Source organism: Bombina bombina, chromosome 2 (assembly GCF_027579735.1).
Source record: "Bombina bombina isolate aBomBom1 chromosome 2, aBomBom1.pri, whole genome shotgun sequence".
Classification (NCBI taxonomy): domain Eukaryota; kingdom Metazoa; phylum Chordata; class Amphibia; order Anura; family Bombinatoridae; genus Bombina; species Bombina bombina.
The window spans coordinates 904,621,301-904,648,833 of NC_069500.1; the positions used below are offsets into that span (position 1 = coordinate 904,621,301).

At 41.5% G+C, this 27,533-nt stretch overlaps 1 protein-coding gene across 2 annotated transcripts in view; it reads right to left on the reverse strand.

Annotated features, from left to right (window-relative positions):
• LOC128649814 (protein regulator of cytokinesis 1) overlaps nucleotides 1-27,533 on the reverse strand; it is a 281,224-nt gene that overhangs the window by 10,979 nt on the left and 242,712 nt on the right. Inside the window, exon 13 of one of the 2 annotated variants that reach the window (XM_053703289.1) lies at nucleotides 13,437-13,541. The exons of the other annotated variant lie outside the window; for it this stretch is intronic. Coding sequence (XP_053559264.1) covers nucleotides 13,437-13,541 — 105 coding nt within the window. The remainder of the gene's footprint in view (nucleotides 1-13,436; nucleotides 13,542-27,533) is intronic. 2 annotated transcript variants of the gene reach the window in all.

A 27,533-nucleotide genomic window follows, 5' to 3' on the forward strand; every position in this document is an offset into this window, starting at 1 on the left:
ATACATATAAGCCACTGCAGGGAAGTCTTTTATACTGTCCCAAAAGTCCACAAGGACAAACAGAGACCTCCGGGGAGACCTATTGTCTCCTCAGTTGAGTCGGTATTTACAAATATTTCCAAATTTTTGGATAAGATCTTGCAGCCTGAAGTCACTAGGATGTCAAGCTACATACAAGACACCAATAATTTTTTGCAGAAGGCAAGGGATTTGGTATTCCCTAGTGACAAATACCTCCTGTTCACCATGGATGTACGTAGTTTATACACATCCATAAAACATGAAACTGGTATATCCATAATAAAAAAAACATTGATGGTGAACAGGAGGTATAATGAGATTGAAGTATCATTTTTTTTGAGGACTTGTTACGTATTGTCCTTTATTGGAATTAAATTATCTTTCAGGACAGCTGGTATGTCCAGGTGAGGGGTACAGCCATGGGCTCTAACGTCGCCCCATCATACGCCAACCTCTTCATGTGCGAGTTTGAGGAGAGTATCGTCTATAAAAATCAGTTATTTAAACAATATGGAGCCGTATGGTGGAGATATATAGACGATATTTTTGGCGTATGGTGGGGCGACGTTGAGTCCCTTACACAATTTGTTCAGGATTTAAATTCTGAAGTAAGGGACCTTTTCTTCACAGTGAGTGTCAGTGAGGAATCTATATCCTTCCTGGACACGCTAGTTCTCAAGAAGGGTCATCACTTAGAATTTGATCTGTATAGAAAAAAGACAGACAGAAACAGCATATTGCAATTTAATAGCTTCCACCCCAGGCCATTGGTAAATTCCCTTCCTAGGAGCCAATTATTAAGGGTTAACAGGATTGTCGATGATGAGGAGACAAGGGGGATAAGGTTTAATGAAATGTCCAAAAAGTTCACTGACAGAGGATACCCTAAAAAACTCCTAGATGATACTATAGGCTCTTTGGATAAAATTAAAGAAAGAACTCCCAAAGAGACAAGAGAGTAAAAAGCCTTAGGGACCACTTGGTGAGAACAGATATAGGCCCCACCAGACAAAATAGACAACAGTTGTTGGGTAAGAAAAACATGGGAACTTTTCCCTGTCTTGGTTGTATGAGTTGCCATTCAGTGATAAAAGGAGCATTCTTTCATCATCCCCAAAGTGGAAAAAAGTTTTCTATCAAGGGGTATTATACCTGTGAGACCACCTATGTGGTATATTTGATCAAGTGTCCCTGTTTTTGCATCTATATAGGTGAGACCACCCGCAAGGTGAAAGACCGTATTGGTCAACATAGGTCCAACATTAGATGCAAGAACAGGGATGCCCCTGTATCCAACTAGGGCTGCAACTAACGATTATTTTCATAATCTATTAATTGGCCGATTATTTTTTCGATTAATCGACTAATCGGATAAAAAGAGAATCAATAATAGTTTTCTATGTTTTAAATAAAATCCACATAATGAGTGTTACAAATATAAACTTCAGACTAAAACTTTACATTCAAAAAAGTTTTCTTCCAGCCACCAGTTAAACTTTAAAAAGACCTTTATTCATTTCTTACAGGGTCCATCATATCAACAACGTTTCAAACCTATGCCAGGTTCTTAATCATGTCCATAGGTTTGAAACGTTGTTGATATGATGGACCCTGTAAGAAATGAATAAAGGTCTTTTTAAAGTTTAACTGGTGGCTGGAAGAAAACTTTTTTTGGATACACATTGGGGTCTTGCTAACCCTTTTCCCGTGCCCCAGAAGGAAAATAGGTGCTGTCTTTCACTATCATTTATAAAACTTTACATTAACACAACTGTTTCTTCAATTTTTAAGCAGCAGAGCACAGTTTTATAATTAAACAAAACCACAAACTGTTTGAAAAGAGGTAGAACTGGAAAGAGTTAGACTATCACTGTTAATAACATTCTGTTATTTACTCTTTCAGAAACTTTGCATTCAAATACAAACATCTCAACATGTCCACATGCTTCTGGCTAAGGCTGGTTCTCTGTTTGCAGCTATATTTCCTGCAGCAGAGAAAAAAAGGCTGTTGAGGTGTATAAGTAGGGTTTTGCCAATTTCACCAAAATGGGATATTTATAATTGTTAGCTCTTCACCAATGCTAAGTGTTTTCCACCTTGGCAAGGGGCCTCTCAATAAAGTAACCCTTGACTTCATTCTAACATAAAAATATCTTGAATATCTATATGCAATGGTAAATAACCAGCTATAAGGTTAGGGGAAATATCTAGTCTGCTCTAAAAATAACGAAGATATACTTATAAAGGTTGAATCTGGTACATATTATCACAATTTATTAAAAATATAAAAAAACAATAAAAAATCAAAAGCGCCAAGGACTGTATATCATTAACAGCACAAAGCCTTACACATTTATTTATACAGTACATATAATCAGCAATAACAAGCAATACCCTAATAATTGTGCAAACAGATAATAGTGCACATCAATTTAAATAACTCCCATCAATCTAGGGGCAAGGTGTAAACAACAAGCTTGGCACTATATCATGAAAAGCATAGTTCCAAATCACCAGATTTAATATAAACAATCCAAATGATGACTATTATATCTGGGTTGCACATAAGCCAGGGGTAGTTGTAAATGTATACTGTCCTGAAAAAGTGAAAAGTAGACATCTTTAGACGTCCTTTAGGCTAAGGACATAACCATAAAACAGAATACCATATGCAGGAGTTCATTGGAGTGAAGCAGCTGGTGTTGTGCACAGACCAACTAATTGCAAACCGATTAATCGATTATGAGATTCGTTAATAATCGATTATGAAAATAGTTGTCATCGATTATGACGATTAGTTGTTGCAGCTCTATATCCAACCATTTTCTAGAGAAAGGCCATCACATTAGCCAACTCAGGTGGCAAGTAATAGACCATATCCCCCCAAACAGAAGAGGCATGGATAGGGAACGTCTATTAAAACAAAGAGATGTGGTGGGTGCATAAATTAGATAGTATGCATCCCAAGGGTCTTAACAGGGAATTTGATTTAAGCTGTTTTTTCTGAATCTCTCTTTAAGTATCTTCAGCCCGATTAATTATTTATCACCTAGAATCCTTGCTGTATTTTCAGGCCCTTCCCTTGTTTTTAATTGTTTATAAATTTTTGTATAAAATTTTTCTATGTATTTTAATTTTCCATAAAGTGTTCATAAAATGGTTCATTAAATTTATTTAGGTAATATATAAACTGTAGTTAAATGAAATTTTCTTATAGATTATGCATTCTTTTTAGTGAAATTCTATGTATTTTTTGGGATTTAGTAATATATTTATATTAACCAATTCAACTTGTATATAAGTTATGTGGATGTATGTATAACATTAGGCCACTAGAGGGAGCCCTCTCCATACAACAATCTGAGAGGGCGCCAAAATTTGGGTATTTAAAGATGCAAAAGGCCTGTATACAATTACCAAGCATGAATAAGGTGTTGTGACACAGAAACGTCGCTATTTGTGTTCAAATAAAGTCTGTTTGATAAAGTGCTGGAGACCCTGCTTATCTTTGTTCTAGAATATTTATTGGGAGGAGTTTCTCCTCCTGAGTCCACGATCCCTGAGCCTTCAGGGAGTTCCAGACTGCGCCCCAACCTAGAAGGCTGGCATCTGTTACAATCGTCCAATCTGGCCTGCGAAAGGTCATACCCTTGGACAGATGGACACGAGAAAGCCACCAGAGAAGAGAATCTTGTCTATTGCCGCTACCATTAAGCCGATTACTTCCATGCACTGAGCCACTGACGGGCGTGGAATGGAATGAAGGACACGGCAAGCATTTAGAAGTTTTGATAACCTGGACTCCGTCAGGTAAATTTTCATCTCTACAGAATCTATAAGAGTCCCTAGGAAGGAGACTCTTGTGAGTGGTGATAGAGAACTCTTTTCCACGTTCACCTTCCACCCATGCGACCTCAGAAATGCCAGAACTATCTCTGTATGAGACTTGGCCATTTGAAAGCTTGACGCCTGTATCAGGATGTCGTCTAGATACGGAGCCACCGCTATGCCTCGCGGTCTTAGAACCCCCAGAAGTGAGCCCAGAACCTTTGTAAAGATTCTCGGGGCCGTAGCCAACCCGAAGGGAAGAGCTACAAACTGGTAATGCCTGTCTAGAAAGGCAAATCTTAGGTACCGATAATGATCTTTGTGAATCGGTATATGAAGGTAGGCATCCTTTAAGTCTACCGTGGTCATGTATTGACCCTCTTGGATCATGAGTAGGATGGTTCGAATAGTTTCCATTTTGAATGATGGAACTCTTAGGAATTTGTTTAGGATTTTTAGGTCCAAGATTGGTCTGAAGGTTCCCTCTTTCTTGGGAACCACAAACAGATTCGAGTAAAACCCTTGCCCTTGTTCCGTCCGCGGAACTGGGTGGATCACCCCCAATACTAAGAGGTCTTGCACACAGCGTAGAAATGCCTCTTTCTTTATTTGGTTTGCTGATAACCTTGAAAGATGAAATCTCCCTTGTGGAGGAGATGCTTTGAAGTCCAGAAGATATCCCTGAGATATGATATCCAACGCCCAGGGATCCTGGACATCTCTTGCCCAAGCCTGGGTGAAGAGAGATAGTCTGCCCCCCACTAGATCCATTTCCGGATAGGGGGCCCTCTCTTCATGCTGTCTTAGGGGCAGAAGAAGGCTTTCTGGCCTGCTTGCCCTTGTTCCAGGACTGGTTAGTTTTCCAGCCCTGTCTGTAACGAGCAACAGGTCCTTCCTGTTTTGGAGCGGAGGAAGTTGATGCTGCTCCTGCCTTGAAATTACGAAAGGCACGAAAATTAGACTGTTTGGCCTTTGACTTGGCCCTGTCCTGAGGAAGAGTATGACACTTACCCCCAGTAATGTCAGCAATAATTTCTTTCAAGCCGGGCCCGAATAAGGTCTGCCCTTTGAAAGGAATATTAAGCAATTTAGATTTAGAAGTCACGTCAGCTGACCAGGATTTAAGCCATAGCGCTCTGCGCGCCTGGATGGCGAATCCGGAGTTCTTAGCCGTTAGTTTGGTTAAATGTACAACGGCATCAGAAACAAATGCATTAGCTAGCTTAAAGGGACAGTCAAGGCCCCAAAAAACTTATTTTTCAAATAGGGCATGTAATTTTAAACAACTTTCCAATTTACTTTTATCAACAATTTTGCTTTGTTCTCTTGGTATTCTAGTTGAGAGCAAACCTAGAAAGGCTCATATGATAATTTCTAAGCCCTTGAAGGCCGCCTCTAATCACATGCTTTTGTATTTGCTTTTCACAGCAGGGGAGAGTAGTTCAGGTAAACCATATAGATAGCATTGTGATCACGCCCGTGAGTTGTGGCAGGCACTGCACTAATTGGCTAAACTGCAAGTCAATAGATAATAACTAAAAGTCATGTGATTAGGGGCGGTCAGAAGATGCTTAGATACAAGATAGTCACAGCAGTAAAAAGTGTATTAATATAACTGTGTTGGTTATGCAAAACTGGGGAATGGGTAATAAAGGGATTATCTATCTTTTTAAACAACAAAAATTCTGGTGTTGACTGTCCCTTTAAGTGCTTTAAGCTTGGCCATAATCTCATCCAATGGAGCTGTGCGAATGGCCTCTTCCAGAGACTCAAACCAGAATGCCGCAGCGACAGGCGCAATGCATGCAAGGGGCTGTAAGATAAAACCTTGTTGAACAAACATTTTCTTAAGGTAACCCTCTAATTTCTTATCCATTGGATCCGAAAAAGCACAACTATCCTCCACCGGGATAGTGGTACGCTTAGCTAAAGTAGAAACTGCTCCCTCCACCTTAGGGACCGTCTGCCATAAGTCTCGTGTGGTGGCGTCTATAGGGAACATTTTTCTAAACATCGGAGGTGGGGAAAAGGGCACACCGGGTCTATCCCACTCTTTGCTAATAATTTCTGTAAGCCTTTTAGGTATAGGAAAAACGTCAGTACACACCGGTACCGCAAAGTATCTATCCAACCTACATACTTTCTCTGGAATTGCAACCGTGTTACAATCATTCAGAGCCGCTAATACCTCCCCTAGCAATACGCGGAGGTTCTCAAGCTTAAATTTAAAATTAGAAATCTCTGAATCTGGTCTCCCTGGATCAGATCAGTCACCCACAGAATGAAGCTCTCCGTCCTCATGTTCTGCAAATTGTGACGCAGTATCAGACATTGCTCTCACATCATCAGCGCGCTCTGTCCTTAACCCAGAGCTATCGCGCTTGCCTGTTAATTCAGGCAATTTAGATAATACCTCTATCATAACAGCAGCCATGTCTTGCAAAGTGATTTGTATGGGCCTCTCTGATGCACTTGGCGCCACAATATCACGCGCCCCCTGAGCAGGAGGTGAAGGTACTGACACGTGAGGAGAGTTAGTCGGCATAACTTCCCCCTCGTTGTCTGGTGATAATTTCTTTACAGATATAGATTGACTTTTATTCAAAGTGACATCAATACATTTAGTACACATATTTCTGTGGGGCTCCACATTGGCCTTCAAACATAGTGAACAAACAGATTCATCATCTGTGTCAAACATGTTTAAACAGACTCGCAATGAGACTAGCAAGCTTGGAAAAAACCTTTCAAGTAAATTTACAAGCAATATAAAAAACGCTACTGCGCCTTTAAGAAGCACAAAAAAAAGTCACAGTTGAAATAACAATGAACCAAATCAGTTATAGCAACCAAATCTTCACAGTAAATGTATTAAGTTAGAAAAGTATTGCACCCACTAGCAAATGGATGATTAACCCCTTAATACCCAAAAACGGATAATCAATTTAACAATTAACGTTTATCACAGTCAAACACACTGTCACAGGTCTGCTGTGACTGATTACCTCCTTCAAAATGACTTTTGAAGACCCCTGAGCTCTCTAGAGACGTCCTGGATCAAGGAGGAAGAAGCAGGAAGACTGAAACTGAATTTTTACTGCGCAAAAAAGAGCTAAAATAGGCTTCTCCAACTCCTATTACAACAGTGGGAAACCTCAGTTAATCGTTTCTATATAGAAATAAACAGCCATGTGGAAAATTTCATGCCCCAAAAGATTTATCACTAAAGTACCTCACAAAAAACGATTAACATGCCAGTAAACGTTTTAAACATACACTTTAAAAGTTAGATAGTGTTATTAATAAGCCTGCTACCAGTCGCTTCTACTGCAGTTAAGGCTTATACAATACTTCGGTATTAACAGTATTTTCTTAGTCAAATTCCATTCCTTAGAAAATTACTTATTGTACATACATTCATCAGCCTGATACCAGTCGCTGCTGCATTTAAGGCTGTACTTACATTACATCGGTATCAGCAGTATTTTCTTAGTCAATTCCATTCCTTAGAAAAATAATTTACTGCACATACCTCGTTTGCAGGATTCCCTGCATGCTATTGCCTTTCTGAAAGTTACCCCACTCCTCAGAATGTGCGAGAACAGCCAGTGGATCTTAGTTACTTCTGCTAAGATCATAGAAAACGCAGGCAGATTCTTCTTCTAAATACTGCCTGAGAACAAACAGCACACTCCGGTGCCATTTAAAATAAACTTTTGATTGAAGAAATAAACCAAGTATAAAAACACCACAGACCTCCCACAATGACCTATCTAGTTGAGTTGCAAGAGAATGACTGGATATGACGTGTGAGGGGAGGAGCTATATAGCAGCTCTGCTTGGGTGATCCTCTTGCAACTTCCTGTTGGGAAGGAGATATAATCCCATAAGTAATGGATGACCCGTGGACTGAATACACTTAACAAGAGAAAAGATAATATCCTGGGAATCCTGACCTTACTCCATGAGTAGCCCTTAGATTCACACCAATAAAGATATTTACGCCATATTTTATGATAGATTTTCCTGGTGACAGGCTTCCGTGCCTGAATCAAGGTATCAATGACTGACTCAGAGAAACCACGTTTGATAAAATCAAGCGTTCAATCTCCAGGCAGTCAGCCTTAGAGAAATTAGATTTGGATGGTTGAAAGGACCTTGAAGTAGAAGGTCCTGCCTCAGCGGCAGAGTCCATGGTTGAAAAGATGACATGTCCACCAGATCTGCATACCAAGTCCTGCGTGGCCACGCAGGCCCTATCAAGATCACCGATGCTCTCTCCTGCTTGACTTTGGCAATCAGACGAGGGAGCAGAGGAAACGGTGGAAACACATAAGCCAGGTTGAAGGACCAAGGCGCTGCTAGAGCATCTATCAGCGTTGCCTTGGGGTCCCAGGACCTGGATCCGTAACAAGGAAGCTTGGCGTTCTGGCGAGATGCCATGAGATCCAGTTCTGGTTCGCCCAACGAAGAACCAATTGTGCAAACACCTCCGGATGGAGTTCCCACTCCCCTGGATGAAAAATCTGACGACTTAGACAATCCGCCTCCCAGTTCTCTACACCTGGGATATGGATAGCCGATAGGTGGCAAGAGTGAATCTCTGCCCAGCGAATTATCTTTGAGACTTCTAACATCGCTAGGGAACTCCTTGTTCCCCCTTGATGGTTGATGTAAGCCACAGTCGTGATGTTGTCCGACTGAAATCTGATGAACCTCATTGTCGCTAAATGAGGCCAAGCCTGAAGAGCATTGAATATCGCTCTTAGTTCCAGAATGTTTATTGGAAGGAGTGACTCCTCCTGAGTCCACAATCCCTGAGCCTTCAGGGAGTTCTAGACTGCACCCCAACCTAGAAGGCTGGCATCTGTCGTTACAATTGTCCAATCAGGCCTGCGAAAGGTCATACCTTTGGACAGATGGGCCCGAGATAGCCACCAGAGAAGAGAATCCCTGGTCTCTTGGTCCAGATTCAGTAAAGGGGACAAATCTGTGTAATCCCCATTCCACTGACTGAGTATGCATAGTTGAAGCGGTCTGAGATGTAGGCGTGCAAACGGCACTATGTCCATTGCCGCTACCATTAAGCCGATTACTTCCATGCACAGAGCCACCGAAGGGCGAGGAATGGAATGAAGAACACGGCAGCAATTTAGAAGTTTTGATAACCTGGACTCCATCAGGTAAATCTTCATTTCTACAGAATCTATCAGAGTCCCTAGGAAGGAAACACTTGTGAGGGGGGATAGAGAACTCTTTTTCTCGTTCACCTTCCACCCATGCGACCTCAGAAATGCCAACACTATGTCCGTATGAGACTTGGCAATTTGGAAGTTTGACGCCTGAATCAGGATGTCGTCTAAATAAGGGGCCACTGCTATGCCCTGTGGCCTTAGGACCTCTAGAAGCGACCCCAGAACCTTCGTAAAAATTCTTGGGGCTGTAGCTAACCCAAAGGCAAGAGCTACAAACTGGTAGTGCCCGTCTAGGAAGGCAAACCTGAGAAACCGATGATAATCTTTGTGTATCGGAATGTGCAGATAAGCATCCTTTAAATCCACTGTAGTCATGTATTGACCCTCCTGGATTATAGGTAGGATGGTACGAATAGTCTCCATCTTGAATGATGGAACTCTGAGGAATTTGTTTAAGATCTTTAGATCCAAAATTGGTACAAAGGTTCCCTCTTTTTTGGGAACCACAAACAGATTTGAGTAAAATCCCTGTCCCTGTTCCTCCTTTGGGACTGGATGTATCACTCCCATAACTAGGAGGTCTAGTACGCAGTGTAAGAATGCCTCTCTCTTTATCTGGTTTGCAGATAATTGTGAAAGGTGAAATCTCCCTTTTGGGGGGAAGCCTTGAAGTCCAGAAGATATCCCTGGGATATAGTTTCCAACGCCCAGGGATTCTGGACATCTCTTGCCCACGCCTGGGCGAAGAGCGAAAGTCTGCCCCCTACTAGATCCGTTACCGGATAGGGGGCCGTTCCTTAATGCTGTCTTAGAGGCAGCAGCAGGTTTTTTGGCCTGCTTACCCTTGTTCCAGGTCTGGTTAGGTCTCCAGACCGTCTTGGACTGAGCAAAAGTTCCCTCTTGTTTTGCATTAGAGGAAGTTGATGCCGCACTTGCCTTGAAATTTTGAAAGGCACGAAAATTAGACTGTTTGGCCCTTGGTTTGGACCTATCCTGAGGAAGGGCATGACCTTTTCCTCCAGTGATATCAGCAATAATCTCCTTCAAACCAGGCCCGAATAGGGTCTGCCCCTTGAAGGGAATGTTAAGCAGCTTCGATTTTGAAGTAACGTCAGCTGACCATGATTTAAGCCATAGCGCTCTGCGCGCCTGGATAGCAAAACCAGAATTCTTAGCCGTTCGTTTAGTCAAATGAACAATGGCATCAGAAACAAAAGAATTGGCTAGCTTAAGTGCTCTAAGCTTGTCAAGTATTTCATCCAATGGAGTCTCTACCTGAAAAGCCTCTTCCAGAGACTCAAACCAGAACGCCGCAGCAGCAGTGAGGCGCAATGCATGCAAGGGGCTGTAGGATAAAACCTTGTTGAATAAACATTTTCTTAAGGTAACCCTCTAACTTTTTATCCATTGGATCTAAGAAAGCACAACTGTCCTTGACAGGGATAGTAGTACGCTTTGCTAGAGTAGAAACTGCTCCCTCCACCTTAGGAACTGTCTGCCATAAGTCCCGTGTGGTGGCGTCTATTGGAAACATTTTTCTAAAAACAGGAGGGGGAAGAGAACGGCACACCTGGTCTATCCCATTCCTTAGTAATAATTTCTGTAAACCTTTTAGGTATTGGAAAAACATTAGTACACACCGGCACTGCATAGTATTTATCCAGTCTACACAATTTCTCTGGCACTGCAATTGTATCACAGTCATTCAGAGCAGCTAAAACCTCCCTGAGTAACATGCGGAGGGGTGTTCAAGCTTAAATTTAAATGTAGAAATATCAGAATCAGGTTGCATCATCTTCCCTGAGTCAGAAATATCACCCACAGAAAGAAGCTCTCCTTCAGCTTCTGCATATTGTGAGGCAGTATCAGACATAGTTCTTAAAGCGTTAGTATGCTCTGTATTTCGTCTAACTCCAGAGCTATCTCGCTTTCCTCTAAATACAGGTAGTCTGGCTAATACCGCTGACAGTGTATTATCCATGACTGCCGCCACGTCTTGTAAAGTAAACGCTATGGGCGCCCTGGATGTACTTGGCGCCATTTGAGCGCGAGTCCCTTGAGCAGGAGTCAAAGGATCTGACACGTGGGGAGAGTTAGTCAGCATAACTTCCCCCTCGTCAGATTCCTCTGGTGATAAATTTTTGAAAGACAGAATATGATCTTTATTGCTTAAAGTGAAATCAGTACATTTGGTACACATTCTAAGAGGGGGTTCCACCATGGCTTTTAAACATAATGAACAAGGAGTTTCCTCTATGTCAGACATGTTTATACAGACTAACAATGAGACTAGCAAGCTTGGAAAACACTTTAACTCAAGCTAACAAGCAAATATAAAAAACGGTACTGTGCCTTTAAGAGAAACAAATTTTGTCAGTGAAAAAAGGCAGTAAATCTAACAAAATTTTTACAGTGTGTATAATAAGCTAACAGAGCATTGCACCCACTTGCAAATGGATGATTAACCCCTTAGTTCAAAAACCGGATCAAAAAAACGATAGACGTTTTTTTAACAGTCACACCAAACTGCCACAGCTTTACTGTGGGCCTACCTTCCCCAACAAACGATTTTGGAAGCCTAAAAGCCCTTTAGAGATGTCCTGTAGCATTCAGGGAACTCCTGGATGTCTCAGTCTGTAGTAGTTAATGCACAAAAAATAACTAAACTAGGCCCCTCCCACTCATAGTAACACAGTGGAAAGCCTCAGGGAACTGTTTCTAGGCAAATTTAAGCCAGCCATGTGGAAAAAAACTAGGCCCCAATAAAGTTTTATCACCAAAGTATATATAAAAACGTTTAAACATGCCAGCAAACATTTTATATTGTAAATATAAAAGTTTTACCTCAGAAAGTAAGCATGATACCAGTCGCTATTAAATCCCTGTATTCAGGCTTACCTTACATAAATTTGGTATCAGCAGCATTTTCTAGCCTTCATTTCATCTTCTAGAAAAATCTTAACTGCACATACCTCATAGCAGGCTAACCTGCACGCCATTCCCCCGCTGAAATTCTCTCTCTCTTCAGACATGTGTGAGAACAGCAATGGATCTTAGTTACAACCTGCTAAGATCATAGAAATCCCAGGCAGATTCTTCTTTTTTCCTGCCTGGAACAAAATAGCACAACTCCGGTACTATTTAAAAATAATAAACTCTTGATTGAAGCAAAATAACAGCTACATTTCACCACTTATCTCTTACTACCTCCATGCTTGTTGAGAGTTGCAAGAGAATTACTTGATATGGTAGTGAAGGGAGGAGCTATATAGACCACTCTGCTGTGGGTGTCCTCTTGCAACTTCCTGTTGGGAATGAGAATATCCCACAAGTAATGGATGATCCGTGGACTGGATACAGCTTACAAGAGAAACCGCCTTAAAGTGAAACAAGGCAGTTTTAGCTTTCTTTTCACTTGCCAGTGTGTTTAAAAACTTGAAAACATGTTTGAGCTAACATATATTAGGGGTGCAATAGCGCTATGTTTAGTTTAACACTAGCACAGCACAGTATTCAATTAGTATTCAATAAATACTATAGCTGTAAAATAGTGACAATTACTGTAGTACAATTTGCCAGACTATAGCACTGAGACACAGATCGCACTGTAATGCTGTAAACAGAGTGAACTAAGCATAACAAAATGGTGCCAGTCACTTTCTCGCAATCTCACGATGATTACAGCACTGTTTCAAAATCCTTGGAGGTTAAACTTCAGCTCCACAAAGCGCTGTATTAGCGAAGCGCTGTAAAGTGAGGTATACCTGTATACATATATTCTGTGAATCTTCCACATGCTCAGTAGGAACTGGTGCCTCAGTAAGTGTAGATATAAAAAGATTATGCACATTTAGAGAATGCATGTGAATTGGAAAGTTGTTTAAAATTGTGTGCTATCTGAATCATGAAAGTTGAATTTTTCACTTTAGTGGTCCTTTAACAGTGCAACCAGAGCGAAGCACTGTTTGAAGAGAATTGAATCTCATTTCATTTCAAAATGACCTGAAGAAAAGTTTTCACAAAAAAAAAAAAAAATGTTATTGCTGAAAGTGAAATAAAAGGTCTGCCTCTGGGGTAAAGATAATTGTTTTGTAGAAGCAGAGGGGGGGAGAACCACGCTGGTACCAAGTAAAATCAGAACTTCAAGCACACATTTAGCAAAAGGCCTTTAGCAGACTTTACAATAAAGCAAAAATGTCTTCATCAGCTACCACTTTCTGCATATATTAAAATCGAGAATTATTTTAAATGATTAGAAAAACTTTCCCTAAATGTTGCTGAATTTTTCCAAATTACAGTCAATGTACTCTGCACAGTAACTGTGCAAAGCACACAGACTATTGTGAAATAACGATGGCTGGTGAAAAGATGTATACAAAAAGCATGCCATACCTTAAATTCTGAATAGCTGCCAGGCTGATTGGAAAACATGCTTGTTTTTTTGTTACTGTCCTGCAAAGGAGTTCTCACTGGGATATCTTTAGTTTTCAATGGAGTCTGCAAGGCATTATATCACATTTACATTACAATTGGCTTAGAAGGGATGGGAATAATTATATAATACTAAGTTGCCAGTTAGTGTTTTTGGAACCATAAAAATACATAAAAACATTTGCATGCATAAAGTATAAATTTATATATATATATATATATATATATATATATATATATATATATATATCTATCTATCTATCTATCTATCTATCAACAAACATGGCATCTTCTCATGTTACATTAGATGCAGGAGGAACAATATGTTAAATTACATTTATTTAAATAAATCTTTTCATATAAACATAACATATGACAACATCTTTTTCACCAGCGGTCCTTAAGTACCCCAAACAGGCCTGGTTTTCATTATAGCTGAACCAGTGCACAGGTGAAGTTATCAGCTGATCAGTAACCAACCTGCTCTTATCCATCAGCTGATTATTTCACCTGTGCTCTAGTTCAGCTATAATAAAAACCATGACTGTTGGTGGTACTTGAGAACCGCAGTTGGAAAACACTGAATGTCACATGAGAAGACACCATGTTTGGGTTTATTTATAGGCTAATGAATGCTACATATCAAAGTTATTGAATTTACTCAGAGTAAACTTGGACTTTTGGATTAAAGAGAAAATAAATTGAAAATCTAACTTTCACATAGAACAATGTTAAACAACTTTCTAGTTCACTTCTACTATCCAATTTTCTTCATTCACTTGGTATCCTATGTTTAAAAGCACACATAGGTAGGCACAGAAGCAGCAAGGCACTTCTGGGAGCTATCTACTGATTGGTGGATGCTCATTTTGCCTCTTATTCGTTCAGTTAGCTACCAGTAGTGCATTGCTGCCATTTCAACAAGATACCAAGAGAATGAAGTAAATGTGATAAAAAAATGGAAAGTTTTTAAAAAGTGAGTTCTATCTGAATCATGAAAGAAAAATTATTTGTTTCATGTCCCTTTAAGGTGAACAACTGTTTATTGTATTACTCCTGGACAGTATATATATATATATATATATATATATATATATATATATATATATATATATATATATATATATATATATATATATATATATATATATATATATATATATATATATATATATATATATATATACACACACACACACACAGGACAGGCTCCACTCAGAACAGGCCTCGCCATGGTCGACCAAAGTTGAGTGCACATGCTCAGCGTCATATCCAGAGGTTGTCTTTGTCAAATAGACGTATGAGTGCTGCCAGCATTACTGCGGAGGTTGAAGGAGTGGGGGGGGGGTCAGTCTGTCAGTGGTTAGACCATATGCCGCACACTGCATCAAATTGGTCTGCATGGCTGTCGTCCCAGAAGAAAGACTCTTCTAAAGATGATGCACAAGAAAGCCCACAAACAGTTTGCTGAAAACAAGCAGACTAAGGATATGGATTACTGGAACCATATCCTGTGGTCCGATGAGACCAAGATAAACTTATTTGGTTCAGATGGTGTCAAGCTTGTGTGACGGCAACCAGGTGAGGGGTACAAAGACAAGTGCGACTTGCCTACAGTCAAGCATGGGGGTGTGAGTGTCATGGTCTGGGCCTGCATGAGTGCTGTCGGCACTGGGGAAAAACAGTTCATTAAGGGAACCATTAATGCCAACATGTACTGGTGACATACTGAAGCAAAGCATGATCCCCACCTTTCAGAGACTGGGCCACAGGGCAGTATTCCAACATGATAACGACCCCAAACACTCCTCCAAGACGACCACTGCCTTGCTAAAGAAGCTGAGGGTATAGGTGATGGACTGACCAAGCATGTCTCCAGACCTAAACCATATTGAGCATCTGTGGGGCATCTTCAAACAGAAGGTGGGGGAGCGCAAGGTCTCTAATATCCACCAGCTCTGTGATGTCGTCATGGAGAAGTGGAAAAGGACTCCAGTGGCAACCTGTGAAGCTCTGGTGAACTCCATGCCCAAGAGGGTTAAGGCAGTGCTGGAAAATAATGGTGGCTACACAAAATGTTGACACTTTGGGCCCAATTTGGATATTTTCACTTAGGGGTGTACAAACTTTTGTTGCCAACAGTTTAGACATTAATGGCTGTGTGTTGAATTATTTTGAGGGAACAGCAAATTTACACTGTGATACAGGCTGTACACTCACTACTTTACATTGCAGTAAAGTGTAATTTCTTCAGTGTTGCCACATGAAAAGATATAATAAAATATTTACAAAAATGTGAGGGGTGTACTCACTTTTGTGAGATGCTGTGTATATATTAGTGATGAAGCGAGAATGAATTATACATACATGGCAAATTATTAGATACATTGGTCTAAAATCGTAATTTTTATATTAATTTCATATTTATTCTCAATAGTGTTTATAGATTTTTCAAGTTTTGTAACCAATTCTTATTCTATGTTATATTGGCAACATCATCAATACATATACACATGTAATATTACTAAAATATTTGTTAAATTAACAAATGTATATGTTTTTACAAATGGGTAAACACATTGACTTGTTAAAGAAAAAGTTAGTCAAATTGTTAGTCTATTGAAGGAACAAAAAAAACATAGTACAAATTTCTGAAATTGTAGGTTTATCACTTAGTTCTGTAAATATTAAGAAAAAAAAATTGATTGGGGAGATAGTTTCCGAATAACAGGCACTCTTCAGCTAATCATCGCTGAAGTACTGATACCTTGATGCCTGCATCCTGAATGTGTTTAGTCAAGACTGACAGGCAGTTTCCTATTTTAAGAGCAGATATCTAGAATTCTTCTGTTCGTTATTGGTGTAATGTCGACCGCAAGCACCCTTATGTTTTGGGTTGAAATAATCCAGACAATTTTTTTCTCTTAAATTTGACCAACTTTCTATAACAAATCACTTTGTTCACCTATCTGTAAAATACATTTTGACACTTTTTTACTAATGGGTCTAATAATTTTGCAAGGCACTGTATATATCTATGTCTCCATTGCCAGTGATAGACTATCAAATAAACAATTTATGATTGACCACAATGTATGAGATAGGGTGAATAAACTCAATGTTATTAGATGTGTTAAATGTATTCTCTTCACGGTAACTGCAATATGCTGTCAGACAACAGCTGATAAACATACACTTGTGCAGTAGACACCCACACACACCAAATTCCTCTTCTCTGGCTGGCATTTTTCATTTGAGATCAGCTTGGCCGCTATATTAATAACCTGTTTAGAAAACCTACTACCTCAAACACCTAGTGACCAGGAAAAGTGAATATCCAAAAACAGAATTTATGCTTACCTGATAAATTACTTTCTCTTACGGTGTATCCAGTCCACGGATTCATCCTTACTTGTGGGATATTCTCAATCCCTACAGGAAGTGGCAAAGAGAGCACACAGCAGAGCTGTCCATATAGCTCCCCTCAGGCTCCACCCCCCAGTCATTCGACCGACGGTTAGGAGAAAAAGGAGAAACTATAGGGTGCAGTGGTGACTGTAGTTTTACTAAATAAATTTGAACCCGACTTAATTGCCAGGGCGGGCCGTGGACTGGATACACCGTAAGAGAATTTAAATTTATCAGGTAAGCATAAATTCTGTTTTCTCTTACATGGTATATCCAGTCCACGGATTCATCCTTACTGGTGGGATACCAATACCAAAGCTTTAGGACACGGATGAAGGGAGGGAACAAGTCAGGTAACCTAAACGGAAGGCACCACTGCTTGCAAAACCTTTCTCCCAAAAATAGCCTCCGAAGCAGCAAAAGTATCGAATTTGTAAAATTTGGCAAATGTATGCAGTGAAGACCAAGTCGCTGCCTTACAAATCTGTTCAACAGAAGCCTCATTCTTGAAAGCCCATGTGGAAGCCACAGCTCTGGTGGAATGAGCTGTAATTCGTTCAGGAGGCTGCTGTCCAGCAGTCTCATAAGCCAATCGGATGATGCTTTTCAGCCAGAAGGAGAGAGAGGTAGCAGTCGCTTTCTGACCTCTCCTCTTACCAGAATAGACAACAAACAAGGATGATGTTTGTCTGAAATCCTTAGTTGCATTTAAATAGAATTTTAAAGCATGAACCACATCAAGATTGTGTAACAGTCGTTCCTTCTTAGAAGCTGGATTAGGGCACAGAGAAGGAACAATGATTTCCTGGTTAATATTCTTATTAGAAACCACTTTTGGAAGGAAACCAGGTTTGGTACGCAAAACAACCTTATCTGCATGGAACACCAGATAGGGTGAGTTATACTGCTTATATATATACTGCTTATATATATAGGGTGAGTTATACTGCTATATATATACTCTTCGAGCAGAAGAAATAGCTACCAAAAACAAAACTTTCCATGATAATAACTTAATATCTATGGAATGTAAAGGTTCAAACGGAACCCCTTGAAGAACTGAAATAACTAAATTTAGACTCCATGGATGAGCCACAGGTTTGTAGACAGGCTTGATTCCAACTAGATGCATACAAAGAGAAGCGCTCAACCAGGAACGAACAACAACAACTCAGTGGCTTGTTCTATGGCGATTTACCACCCGGAAGCAGCCTCTTTTAGACCAGTGTGCTTTTCACAGAAGAAAACTTTCCTGAAGTATATCAGTCTGATCCCGCCAAGTAAGGTCAGTCCAGCCCCGAAATACCAGGCAATTCTCCCCTGAACAAAGAACATGACAACCCCAGACGATCGTTTCGGCCTCCTATGGGCCTCGTCAGTGAGGTGCAGCCACATTCCTCTAAGCACACTGAGCAAGGAGTCCACGTCTGGTTTCCCCCATCACCCATAGGGAGACTTCCCCAGGGTCATAATAATTTGCATACAAAGAGAGAATCGCTCAACCAGGAACGAACAACAACTCAGTGGCTTGTTCTATGGCGATTTACCACCCGGAAGCAGCCTCTTTTAGACCAGTGTGCTTTTCACAGAAGAAAACTTTCCTGAAGTATATCAGTCTGATCCCGCCAAGTAAGGTCAGTCCAGCCCCGAAATACCAGGCAATTCTCCCCTGAACAAAGAACATGACAACCCCAGACGATCGTTTCGGCCTCCTATGGGCCTCGTCAGTGAGGTGCAGCCACATTCCTCTAAGCACACTGGGCAAGGAGTCCACGTCTCTGGGGTTGTCATGTTCCTTGTTCAGAGGAGAATTGCCTGGTATTTCGGGGCTGGACTGACCTTACTTGGCAGGATCAGACTGATATACTTCAGGAAAGTTTTCTTCTGTGAAAAGCACACTGGTCTAAAAGAGGCTGCTTCCAGGTGGTAAATCGCCATAGAACAAGCCACTGAGCTGTTGTTCGTTCCTGGTAGAGCGCTTCTCTCTTTGTATGCAATGGATTCTAACTAGAGCCTGTGCAAACGCCTGAACGTCTGGCACAGCTGCCAGACACTTGTGTAACAGGTTAGAAAGCAGATATCTGTCCCTTTAAGGAACTAGCCGACAAACCTTTCTCCAATCCTTCTTGGAGAAAAGACAATATCCTTGGAATCCTAATCTTACTCCACGAGTAACCCTTGGATTCACACCAAAGACCAAAGATATTTACGCCATATCTTATGGTAAATTTTCCTGGTGACAGGCTTTCTGGCCTGGATCAGAGTATCTATAACTGATTTAGAGAACCCGCTTAGCTAGAATTAAGCGTTCAATCTCCAAGCAGTCAGTTGCAGAGAAACTAGATTTGGATGCTTGAAAGGACCTTGTATTAGAAGATCCTGCCTCGATGGCAGTTTCCATGGTGGAACCGATGACATGTCCACTAGGTCTACATACCAAGTCCTGCGTGGCCACGCAGGTGCTATCAGAATTACCGAAGCCTTCTCCTGTTTGATTCTGGCTACTAGCCGAGGGAGAAGAGGAAACGGTGGAAAAACATAAGCTAGACTGAATGACCAAGGCGCTACTAAAGCATCTATCAATGCCGCCTTGGGATCCCTGGATCTGGATCCGTAAAGGGGAAGTTTGGTGTTCTGACGGGACGCCATCAGATCCAACTCTGGAATACCCCATAGCTGGGTCAGCTGAGCAAACACCTCCGGGTGGAGTTCCCACTCCCCCGGGTGAAAAGTCTGACAACTCAGAATATCCGCCTCCCAGTTGTCTACTCCTGGGATGTGAATTGCAGATAGGTGGCAGGAGTGATCCTCCGCCCATTTGATGATTTTGGTTACTTCATCGCTAGGGAACTCTTTGTTCCTCCCTGATGATTGATGTACGCTACAGTCGTGATGTTGTCCGACTGAAATCTGATGAATTTTACCTCCGCTAGTTGAGGCCAAGCTTGGAGCGTATTGAATATCGCTCTCAGTTCCAAAATGTTTATCGGGAGAAGAGATTCTCCGATTACCTCCATGCACTGAGCCACCGAAGGCCGAGGAATGGAATGAAGAACTCGGCAAGTAGTTAAGAGCTTTGACCTCTGTCAGAAATATTTTCATTTCTACCGAGTCTATTAGTGTTCCCAGGAAGGGAACCCTTGTGAGCGGGGACAGAGAACATTTTTCTACATTCACCTTCCACCCGTGAGACCTTAGAAAGGCCAAAACAATGTCCGTATGAGCCTTGGCTCTGTGAAAAGACGACGCCTGTATTAAGATGTCGTCTAGGTAAGGTGCTACTACAATGCCCCGCGGTCTTAGTACCGCTAGAAGGGACCCTAGCACCTTTGTGAAAATTCTGGGAGCGGTGGCCAACCCGAAAGGAAGGGCCACGAACTGGTAATGCGTGTCCAGAAAGGCGAACCTTAGGAACTGATGATGATGATGATCTTTGTGGATAGGAATATGTAGGTACGCATCCTTTAGATCCACGGTAGTCATATATTGACCTTCCTGGATCATCGGTAAGATTGTCCGAATGGTTTCCATTTTGAAAGATGGAACTCTGAGGAATTTGTTTAGAATCTTTAGATCCAGTATTGGCCTGAGAGTTCCTTCCTTTTTGGGAACTACAAACAGGTTTGAGTAAAATCCCAGTCCTTGTTCTGCAACTGGAACTGGGTGTATCACTCCCATCTTTAGAAGATCTTCTACACAGCGTAAGAACACCTCTTTCTTTGTCTGGTCTGAAGACAAACGAGAAATGTGGAACCTTCCCCTTGGGGGAGAGTCCTTGAATTCTAGAAGATACCCCTGAGCAACAATTTCTAATGCCCAGGGATCTGGAATATCTCTTCCCCAAGCCTGAGCAAAGAGAGAAAGTCTGCCCCCTACTAGATCCGGTCCCGGATCGGGGGCTACCCCTTCATGCTGTCTTGGTAGCAGAAGCAGGTTTCTTGGCCTGTTTACCCTTGTTCCAGCCCTGCAAGGGTTTCCAGGTTGCTTTGGGCTGTGAAGCGTTACCCTCCTGCTTTGCGGCAGCAGAGGTTGAAACAGGTGCGCTCCTGAAGTTGCGAAAGGAGCGAAAATTAGCCTTGTTTTTGGCCTTCAACGGTCTATCCTGCGTGAGGGCACGGCCCTTCCCCCCAGTGATATCCGCGATAATTTCTTTCAACTCGGGACCAAAAAGGGTCTTCCCCTTGAAAGGAATGTTTAGTAACTGTTTTGGACGACATGTCAGCCGACCAAGATTTGAGCCAAAGCGCTCTTCGCGCCATAATGGCAAAACCTGAATTTTTCGCTGCTAACTTAGCTAATTGGAAAGCGGCATCAGTGATAAAAGAATTGGCCAGCTTTAGAGCATGAATTCTATCCATGACTTCGTCATATGAAGTCTCCCTCTGGAGCGACTCCTCCAGCGCCTCAAACCAAAAAGCCGCTGCAGTAGTTACAGGAATAATGCAGGCAATTGGCTGAAGAAGGAAACCTTGTTGAACAAAGATTTTCTTCAGTAAACCTTCTAATTTTTTATCCATAGGATCTTTGAAAGCACAACTGTCTTCTATTGGGATAGTTGTATGCTTAGCAAGTGTTGAAACTGCTCCCTCTACCTTAGGGACCGTCTGCCACACGTCCCGCCTGGGGTCATTTATGGGGAACATTTTCTTAAAAAGACAGGGGGGGAACAAAAGGTACACCTGGTCTCTCCCACTCCCTATCCACAATATCCGCCACCCTCTTCGGGATCGGAAACGCATCAGTGTATACAGGTACCTCTAAAAACCTGTCCATTTTACACAATTTTTCTGGGACCACCATGGGGTCACAATCATCCAGCATAGCTAAAACCTCCTTAAGCAGGACGCGGAGGTGTTCCAGCTTAAATTTAAACGCTAAGGAATCTGACTCTGCCCGCTGAGTAACTTTTCCTGTAGAAATTTCTCCTTCGGACAGACCGTCCCTCACTGCCACTTCAGAGTGTTGTGAGGGTACTACAGATAAATCATCCAAAGCTTCTGATTGCTCATCCTCTGTTCTTAAAACCGAGCTATCACGCTTCTTTGGAAAAACTGGCAGTTTTGATAAAAATGCTGCAAGGGAATTATCCATAACTGCTGCTAATTGTTGTAAGGTAATAGGGGCCAATGTGCTAGAGGTACTAGGCATCGCTTGCGCGGGCATAACTGGTGTTGACACATGGGGAGAGGAAGGACTGTCCTCGTTACCTTCCGTTAAAGAATCATCTTTGGCTACATTTTTAAGTGTCACTGCATGGTCTTTAAAATGTTTAGATACCTTAGCACACTTTAAACACAAATGCAATGGGGATACCGCCATGGCTTTTAAACACATAGAACACGGTCTATCTGAAGGCTCAGACATGTTTGACTTAGACAGCACTCAAATACAGTAAAAAACACTTTTTGAAAAAAACGTTACTGTGCCTTTAAATAATAAAAAGCGCACTTTTTTTACCAAATCTCCAAAAAACATCCAATCTTTATGAAATTTTCACCATATGATCCTAATGCTTTGAAATGATTGCACACAAAGTTCAAAGACAATTAACCACTTATTGCCCAAACCGGAGCAAATTGAAGCAGGCTACCGGTTAAATACACTACAGCACGATGCCACAGTCTCTGCTGTGGCCCTACCTTCCTTGGGGATTACTTTTGGACGAAAATAAGCCTCCCTGGAGTCCTCCAGCAATCTCTGGACTCTACACGTGAAGCTGCATGAAGCTGTCTTGCAAAAGAACGGCGCAACTGAGGCGCGAAAATGAGGCCCCCTCCCTCTTCACTCCGGAGTTGTGGGGCCTTCCCAAGCCTAATTAGGTGTTTCTTAAAATATGCCAGGCGTATTAAAACCCCAAAAAGTGTTCCAAACATAAAAAACACCTTTGCAAACATGAGATTATAGTAATAAAACAATCGATTTAGCCCATAACAGTGTCCACCAGTGTTTAAGCCCTTTAACTAAGCCATCCTTCTATACTGAGTCTCAGAATATGGCTTACCTTCCCACATGGGGATTTCTGTCAGTCTTCTAGCATTACCAAGTCTTGTTAGGAAAAAAAGTGACTGAGCATACCTTAAGCAGTTAAGCCTGCAAACTGTTCCCCCCAACTGAAGTTCTCCGGTACTCAACAGTCCTGTGTGGGAACAGCAATGGATTTTAGTTACAACATGCTAAAATCTTTTTCCTCTCAGCAGAAATCTTCATCACTTTCTGCCTCAGAGTAAATAGTACAAACCAGCACTATTTTAAAATAAACTCTTGATTGAAGAAATAAAAACTACAAATCTAACACCACATTCACTTTACCCTCCCGTGGAGATGCTACTTGTTAGAGCGGCAAAGAGAATGACTGGGGGGGGGGGGGGGGGGGGCAGAGCCTGAGGGGAGCTATATGGACAGCTCTGCTGTGTGCTCTCTTTGCCACTTCCTGTAGGGATTGAAAATATCCCACAAGTAAGGATGAATCCGTGGACTGGATACACCATGTAAGAGAAACAAGGGTCTATTCACTGTGTGGGTTTTCATAACTTTATTAGAACAAATTTGTGAAACTGGCCAGTTTATAATCTATAAGTAGTTCCTGTTACATAATGGATATAGTGTACTTTTGAGCTTTTTCAATAGCTATACTGGCCGGGTGAAGAGAATAATCCGAAGCTTGGGAAAAGTAAAAAACAAACTGTTAATCTATTGTTTTTGCCTTTTCTCCCTCCATAGGAATACCCTGTGTAAGGACTAGGTCATTACACTTTGTACACAAAAACAACCACGGCTCTTACTGACTTTGGTACTATTCAGCACTATGGAATTTAGCAGTGCTATTTAAAAACAATTCTGCAAGGTGAGTATGGCTGACAGGAGACTTAGGAAACCAGCAAAAAATATATAAAATATATGCTTACCTGATAAATGAATTTCCTTCTTGGCAGTAAGTCTATAAGAACATTCATAATCTATGGGAACATACTCGACATGGCCACCAGGAGGAGACAAAGACACCCCAAACAAAGATATAAATATACATCCCACTTCCCCTACCCTCTCAGTAGTTCAAGCCGAGGATAAGGAAAAGTGAAGAGATACAAGGGGTACAGAGGTGCCAACGACTTCCGCCACTACACATTAGGGCAGCGGCTTGGACTCTCACTGTCAAGAAGGAAATTAATCAGTTAAGCATAATTTTTTTTCCCCTACTATTGGCAGTGAGTCCACGAGAACATTCATAACCTATGGAAAACCAATACCCAAGCTGAGTTCATGAATGTTCGGGAGAGAAAAAGCTTTATAGCGATGGATCCCTAGGCACAAAAGAAAACTACTTTCCAAGTGGGTAACTTAATATCAACAGCATGCCCAAGCTCAAACTGAGCCATGTGAAGTTTAAAGGGACATGAAACCCAAAATTTTTCTTTCACGATTCAGATAGAGAATACAGTTTTAAACAACTTTCCAATTTACTTCTATTTAATTTGCTTCCTACTCTTATCATTTGCTGAAAGGTTTATCTAGGCAAGTTCACGAACAGCAGAGAAACTAGTTTCTAGCTGTTGATTGGTGGCTGTGTGTGTATGCATGTATATATGTATATATGTGTGTATGTGTGTATATATATATATATATTCCTTCAACAAATGATACCAAGAGAATGAACCAGATAAGATAATAGAAGTAAATTAGAAAGTTGTTTAAAATTGTATTCTCTATCTGAATCATGAAAGAAAAATTTTGGGTCTCATGTACCTTTAAGCTCCAAGGAGGAGCAACAGGTTTGAAAAGAGGTCTTATTCTGGCCAGAGCCTGAACGTCTGGCAAACTAGCCAAACTTCTTGTGAAACAGAACCGAAAGGGCAGAGATCAAACCCTTAAAAGGGACAGTCTACTCCAGAAGACTTATTGTTTTAAAATATAGATAATCCCTTTATTACCCATTCACCAGTTTTGCATAACCAACACTGTTATATTAATATACTTTTTACCTCCGATTACCTTGTATCTAAGCATCTTCTGACAGCCCCTTGATCACATGACTTAGTTATCTATTGACTTGCATTTTAGCCAATTAGTGCAGTGTCTGCCACAAGCGTGATCACAATATTATCTATATGGATTACATGAATTAGCACTCCCCAGTTGTGAAAAGCAAATAAAAATCATGTGATAAGAGGCTGTCTTTAATGGCTTAGAAACGGGCAGAAATATAGAGGTTTCAATGCTATAAAGTATATTAATATAACAATGCTGGTTGTGCAAAGCTGGGGGATGAGTAGTAAAGGCATTATCTATTTTTTTTTATACAATAACAATTTTAGTGTTGACTGTCCCTTTAATAGAAGTGGCAGACAGGTCCTTCTAAAGACCCTCCTGGAGAAACTGTAAAATACGCCGAGTCTTTACTTTACGCCAAGAAAAACCCATACTGGTCACATCAGTGAAGATAAGTCCTCCAGACCGTCTGGCAACAGGCTTATGAGCCTGAATAAGAGTATCAATGACCCTATCAGAGAAGCCCTCTCTAAGCCAAAATAAACTGTTCAATCTCCAGGCAGTGAATCTCAGAGTATTTAGATTTTGGTAAAAGAACAGACCCTGAGATAGCAGGTCCCTATGAAGAGACAACCGTGAAGGAAGAGCAGATTAAATGTTAACTAGGTCTGCATACCAAGTCCTGCGTGGCCCCAAAGGAGTTATCAGAATAGTTGGTATTCCCTCCGGCTTGATCTGAGCAACCACTTGGGGCAGGAGAACAATCAGTGGAAACTGATACACTAAGTTAAAGTTCCACAGGACCGCTAAAAGCATCGATTAGCTCCACCTGAAAATCCCTGGATCTAAAGCCATATTTCGGGAGCTTGGCAATGAAGCAGGAAGTCATCAGATCTATCTTGGGAGCATCTACCCATCTGCGAGTAATCTCTAGAAACTCCTGATTTAGGGACCACTCCCACGAGTGGAGAGTCTGCCTGCTCAGGAAATCTGCTTCCCAATTCTCCACACCTGTTTTGTGGATAGCTGTAATTTGACGTTGATGTCTCTCCGCCCGCAGTAGGATACGAGACACCTGCTGCATCGCCAGCGAGCTCTGTATGGCTCTCTGATGGTGGATGTAGGCCAAAAATGGGCCGGCTACTAAGCTTTACATTCCGGCTTTTCAAGTAAAGATAGCAACAGAACAAAGATTAATAGGAATAAATTAGTAAATTGCTTAAAATTGCATGCTCTATATGAATCATGAAAATTTGGGTTTATTATCCCTTTAAGCAGGAGCCCGAGCTGCTCCACTTTGAACGTAAACCATACCCTCCTCAGAGTCATCTTTTGACTCTCCTTAAGAAGGGTCAGAGGAAGGGAGTTCTCCTTCAGGTTGCCCATAACTGTCAGTTGTGGCCTCTGCCATAGCATTAGGGCTACATACCGGAGAACAATGTTTAACTTTTCTCTTCCCTCTACTGGCATAGTGCTCAGGGAAGCAGACACAGCAGCCTGTATATGGGCCGTGAGATAGTTGGGTGAAATGATTACCCCAGCCGGGGTCGTACCGCTACATTTGCAGTGTTCTGGTGTGACCGTGGTTGCATTAATGGGCTATTGGACAGCGAGGATCGCATCAGCCAAAGCTTGAGAAGCCGCAGTCGGGCCTGCTGGAGACGGCCAACACCGAAATTCCTCAGCGGGCTGTCCGCTTGTGCCTCCTGAATAAGACGTCAGGACATATATTAGGCAACAATTGCATAATTGTGCAAGGAAGCACATTGTATTTAAAATTGCAAAGCATACATTTATGGTTCTCAATGCAATGTAGCAAGGAAGATTACTCCAGACTCTTTATAGTCATCCATAATATGACAATTGTGTCAACAAACGTGAGCCTCACAGCAGGGTACCTCAGGCTTCTAATGCACAAATCAACAGTCCCCTTTCAGCCGTCTTACAACCTGTGAACCGGCCAATCAGCATTGCTATCACTCTCCCACAGGTCTGTTGCACAGTGGAGCTGAAGCAGAAATGGCGCAAAAGCGACATCTACAGCAGGAAACTGAGTCTAAGTCCACCGCTGCGGCCTCCATCAACAAAAGGCCTGCTTACTGAAGTAGTGATCATAGCCCATAAAATATATTGGATGACCAGAGCACCCAATATTCTAGTGCGGCTGTATCACCAACACCCCTGTGTGACATGTCTGGGCATTATGGAGTCCAACACTAGGTCTGAAACTGTCTGTGTCCTGTATAATGGCAAGTGTGAAGCGTTCCCCTCTCAGCCGCATAAGGTTAACTTAAGTTTGGGTGGATACTGGGTATACTGGTCTTCTTATGCCAGGTCACCACCTGATGCAAAGGGGACCTGAATGTACACAGTGCACCTAGTATAGACACAGAGACACGACCAAGCACCTCTGGTTTATTAGACAAGTTGCCATGAGAGAGGGGACAACTTACCCATGAAAAGTCTGATTTAGTGTGAGCGACATGCATTATCAGACAGGGGAATAAAATTAAGAAATATACACACACGCAGTAACCAATTGCACATTTAACACGTTTGCAGATGACCTTGGACACACCATTTGTTTGATTTTATTTGTGCTTTGTATCATTTTGGTTTTATCAAGCAATGAAGAACTTGGATTTTACTTTTCTGTATGAATCG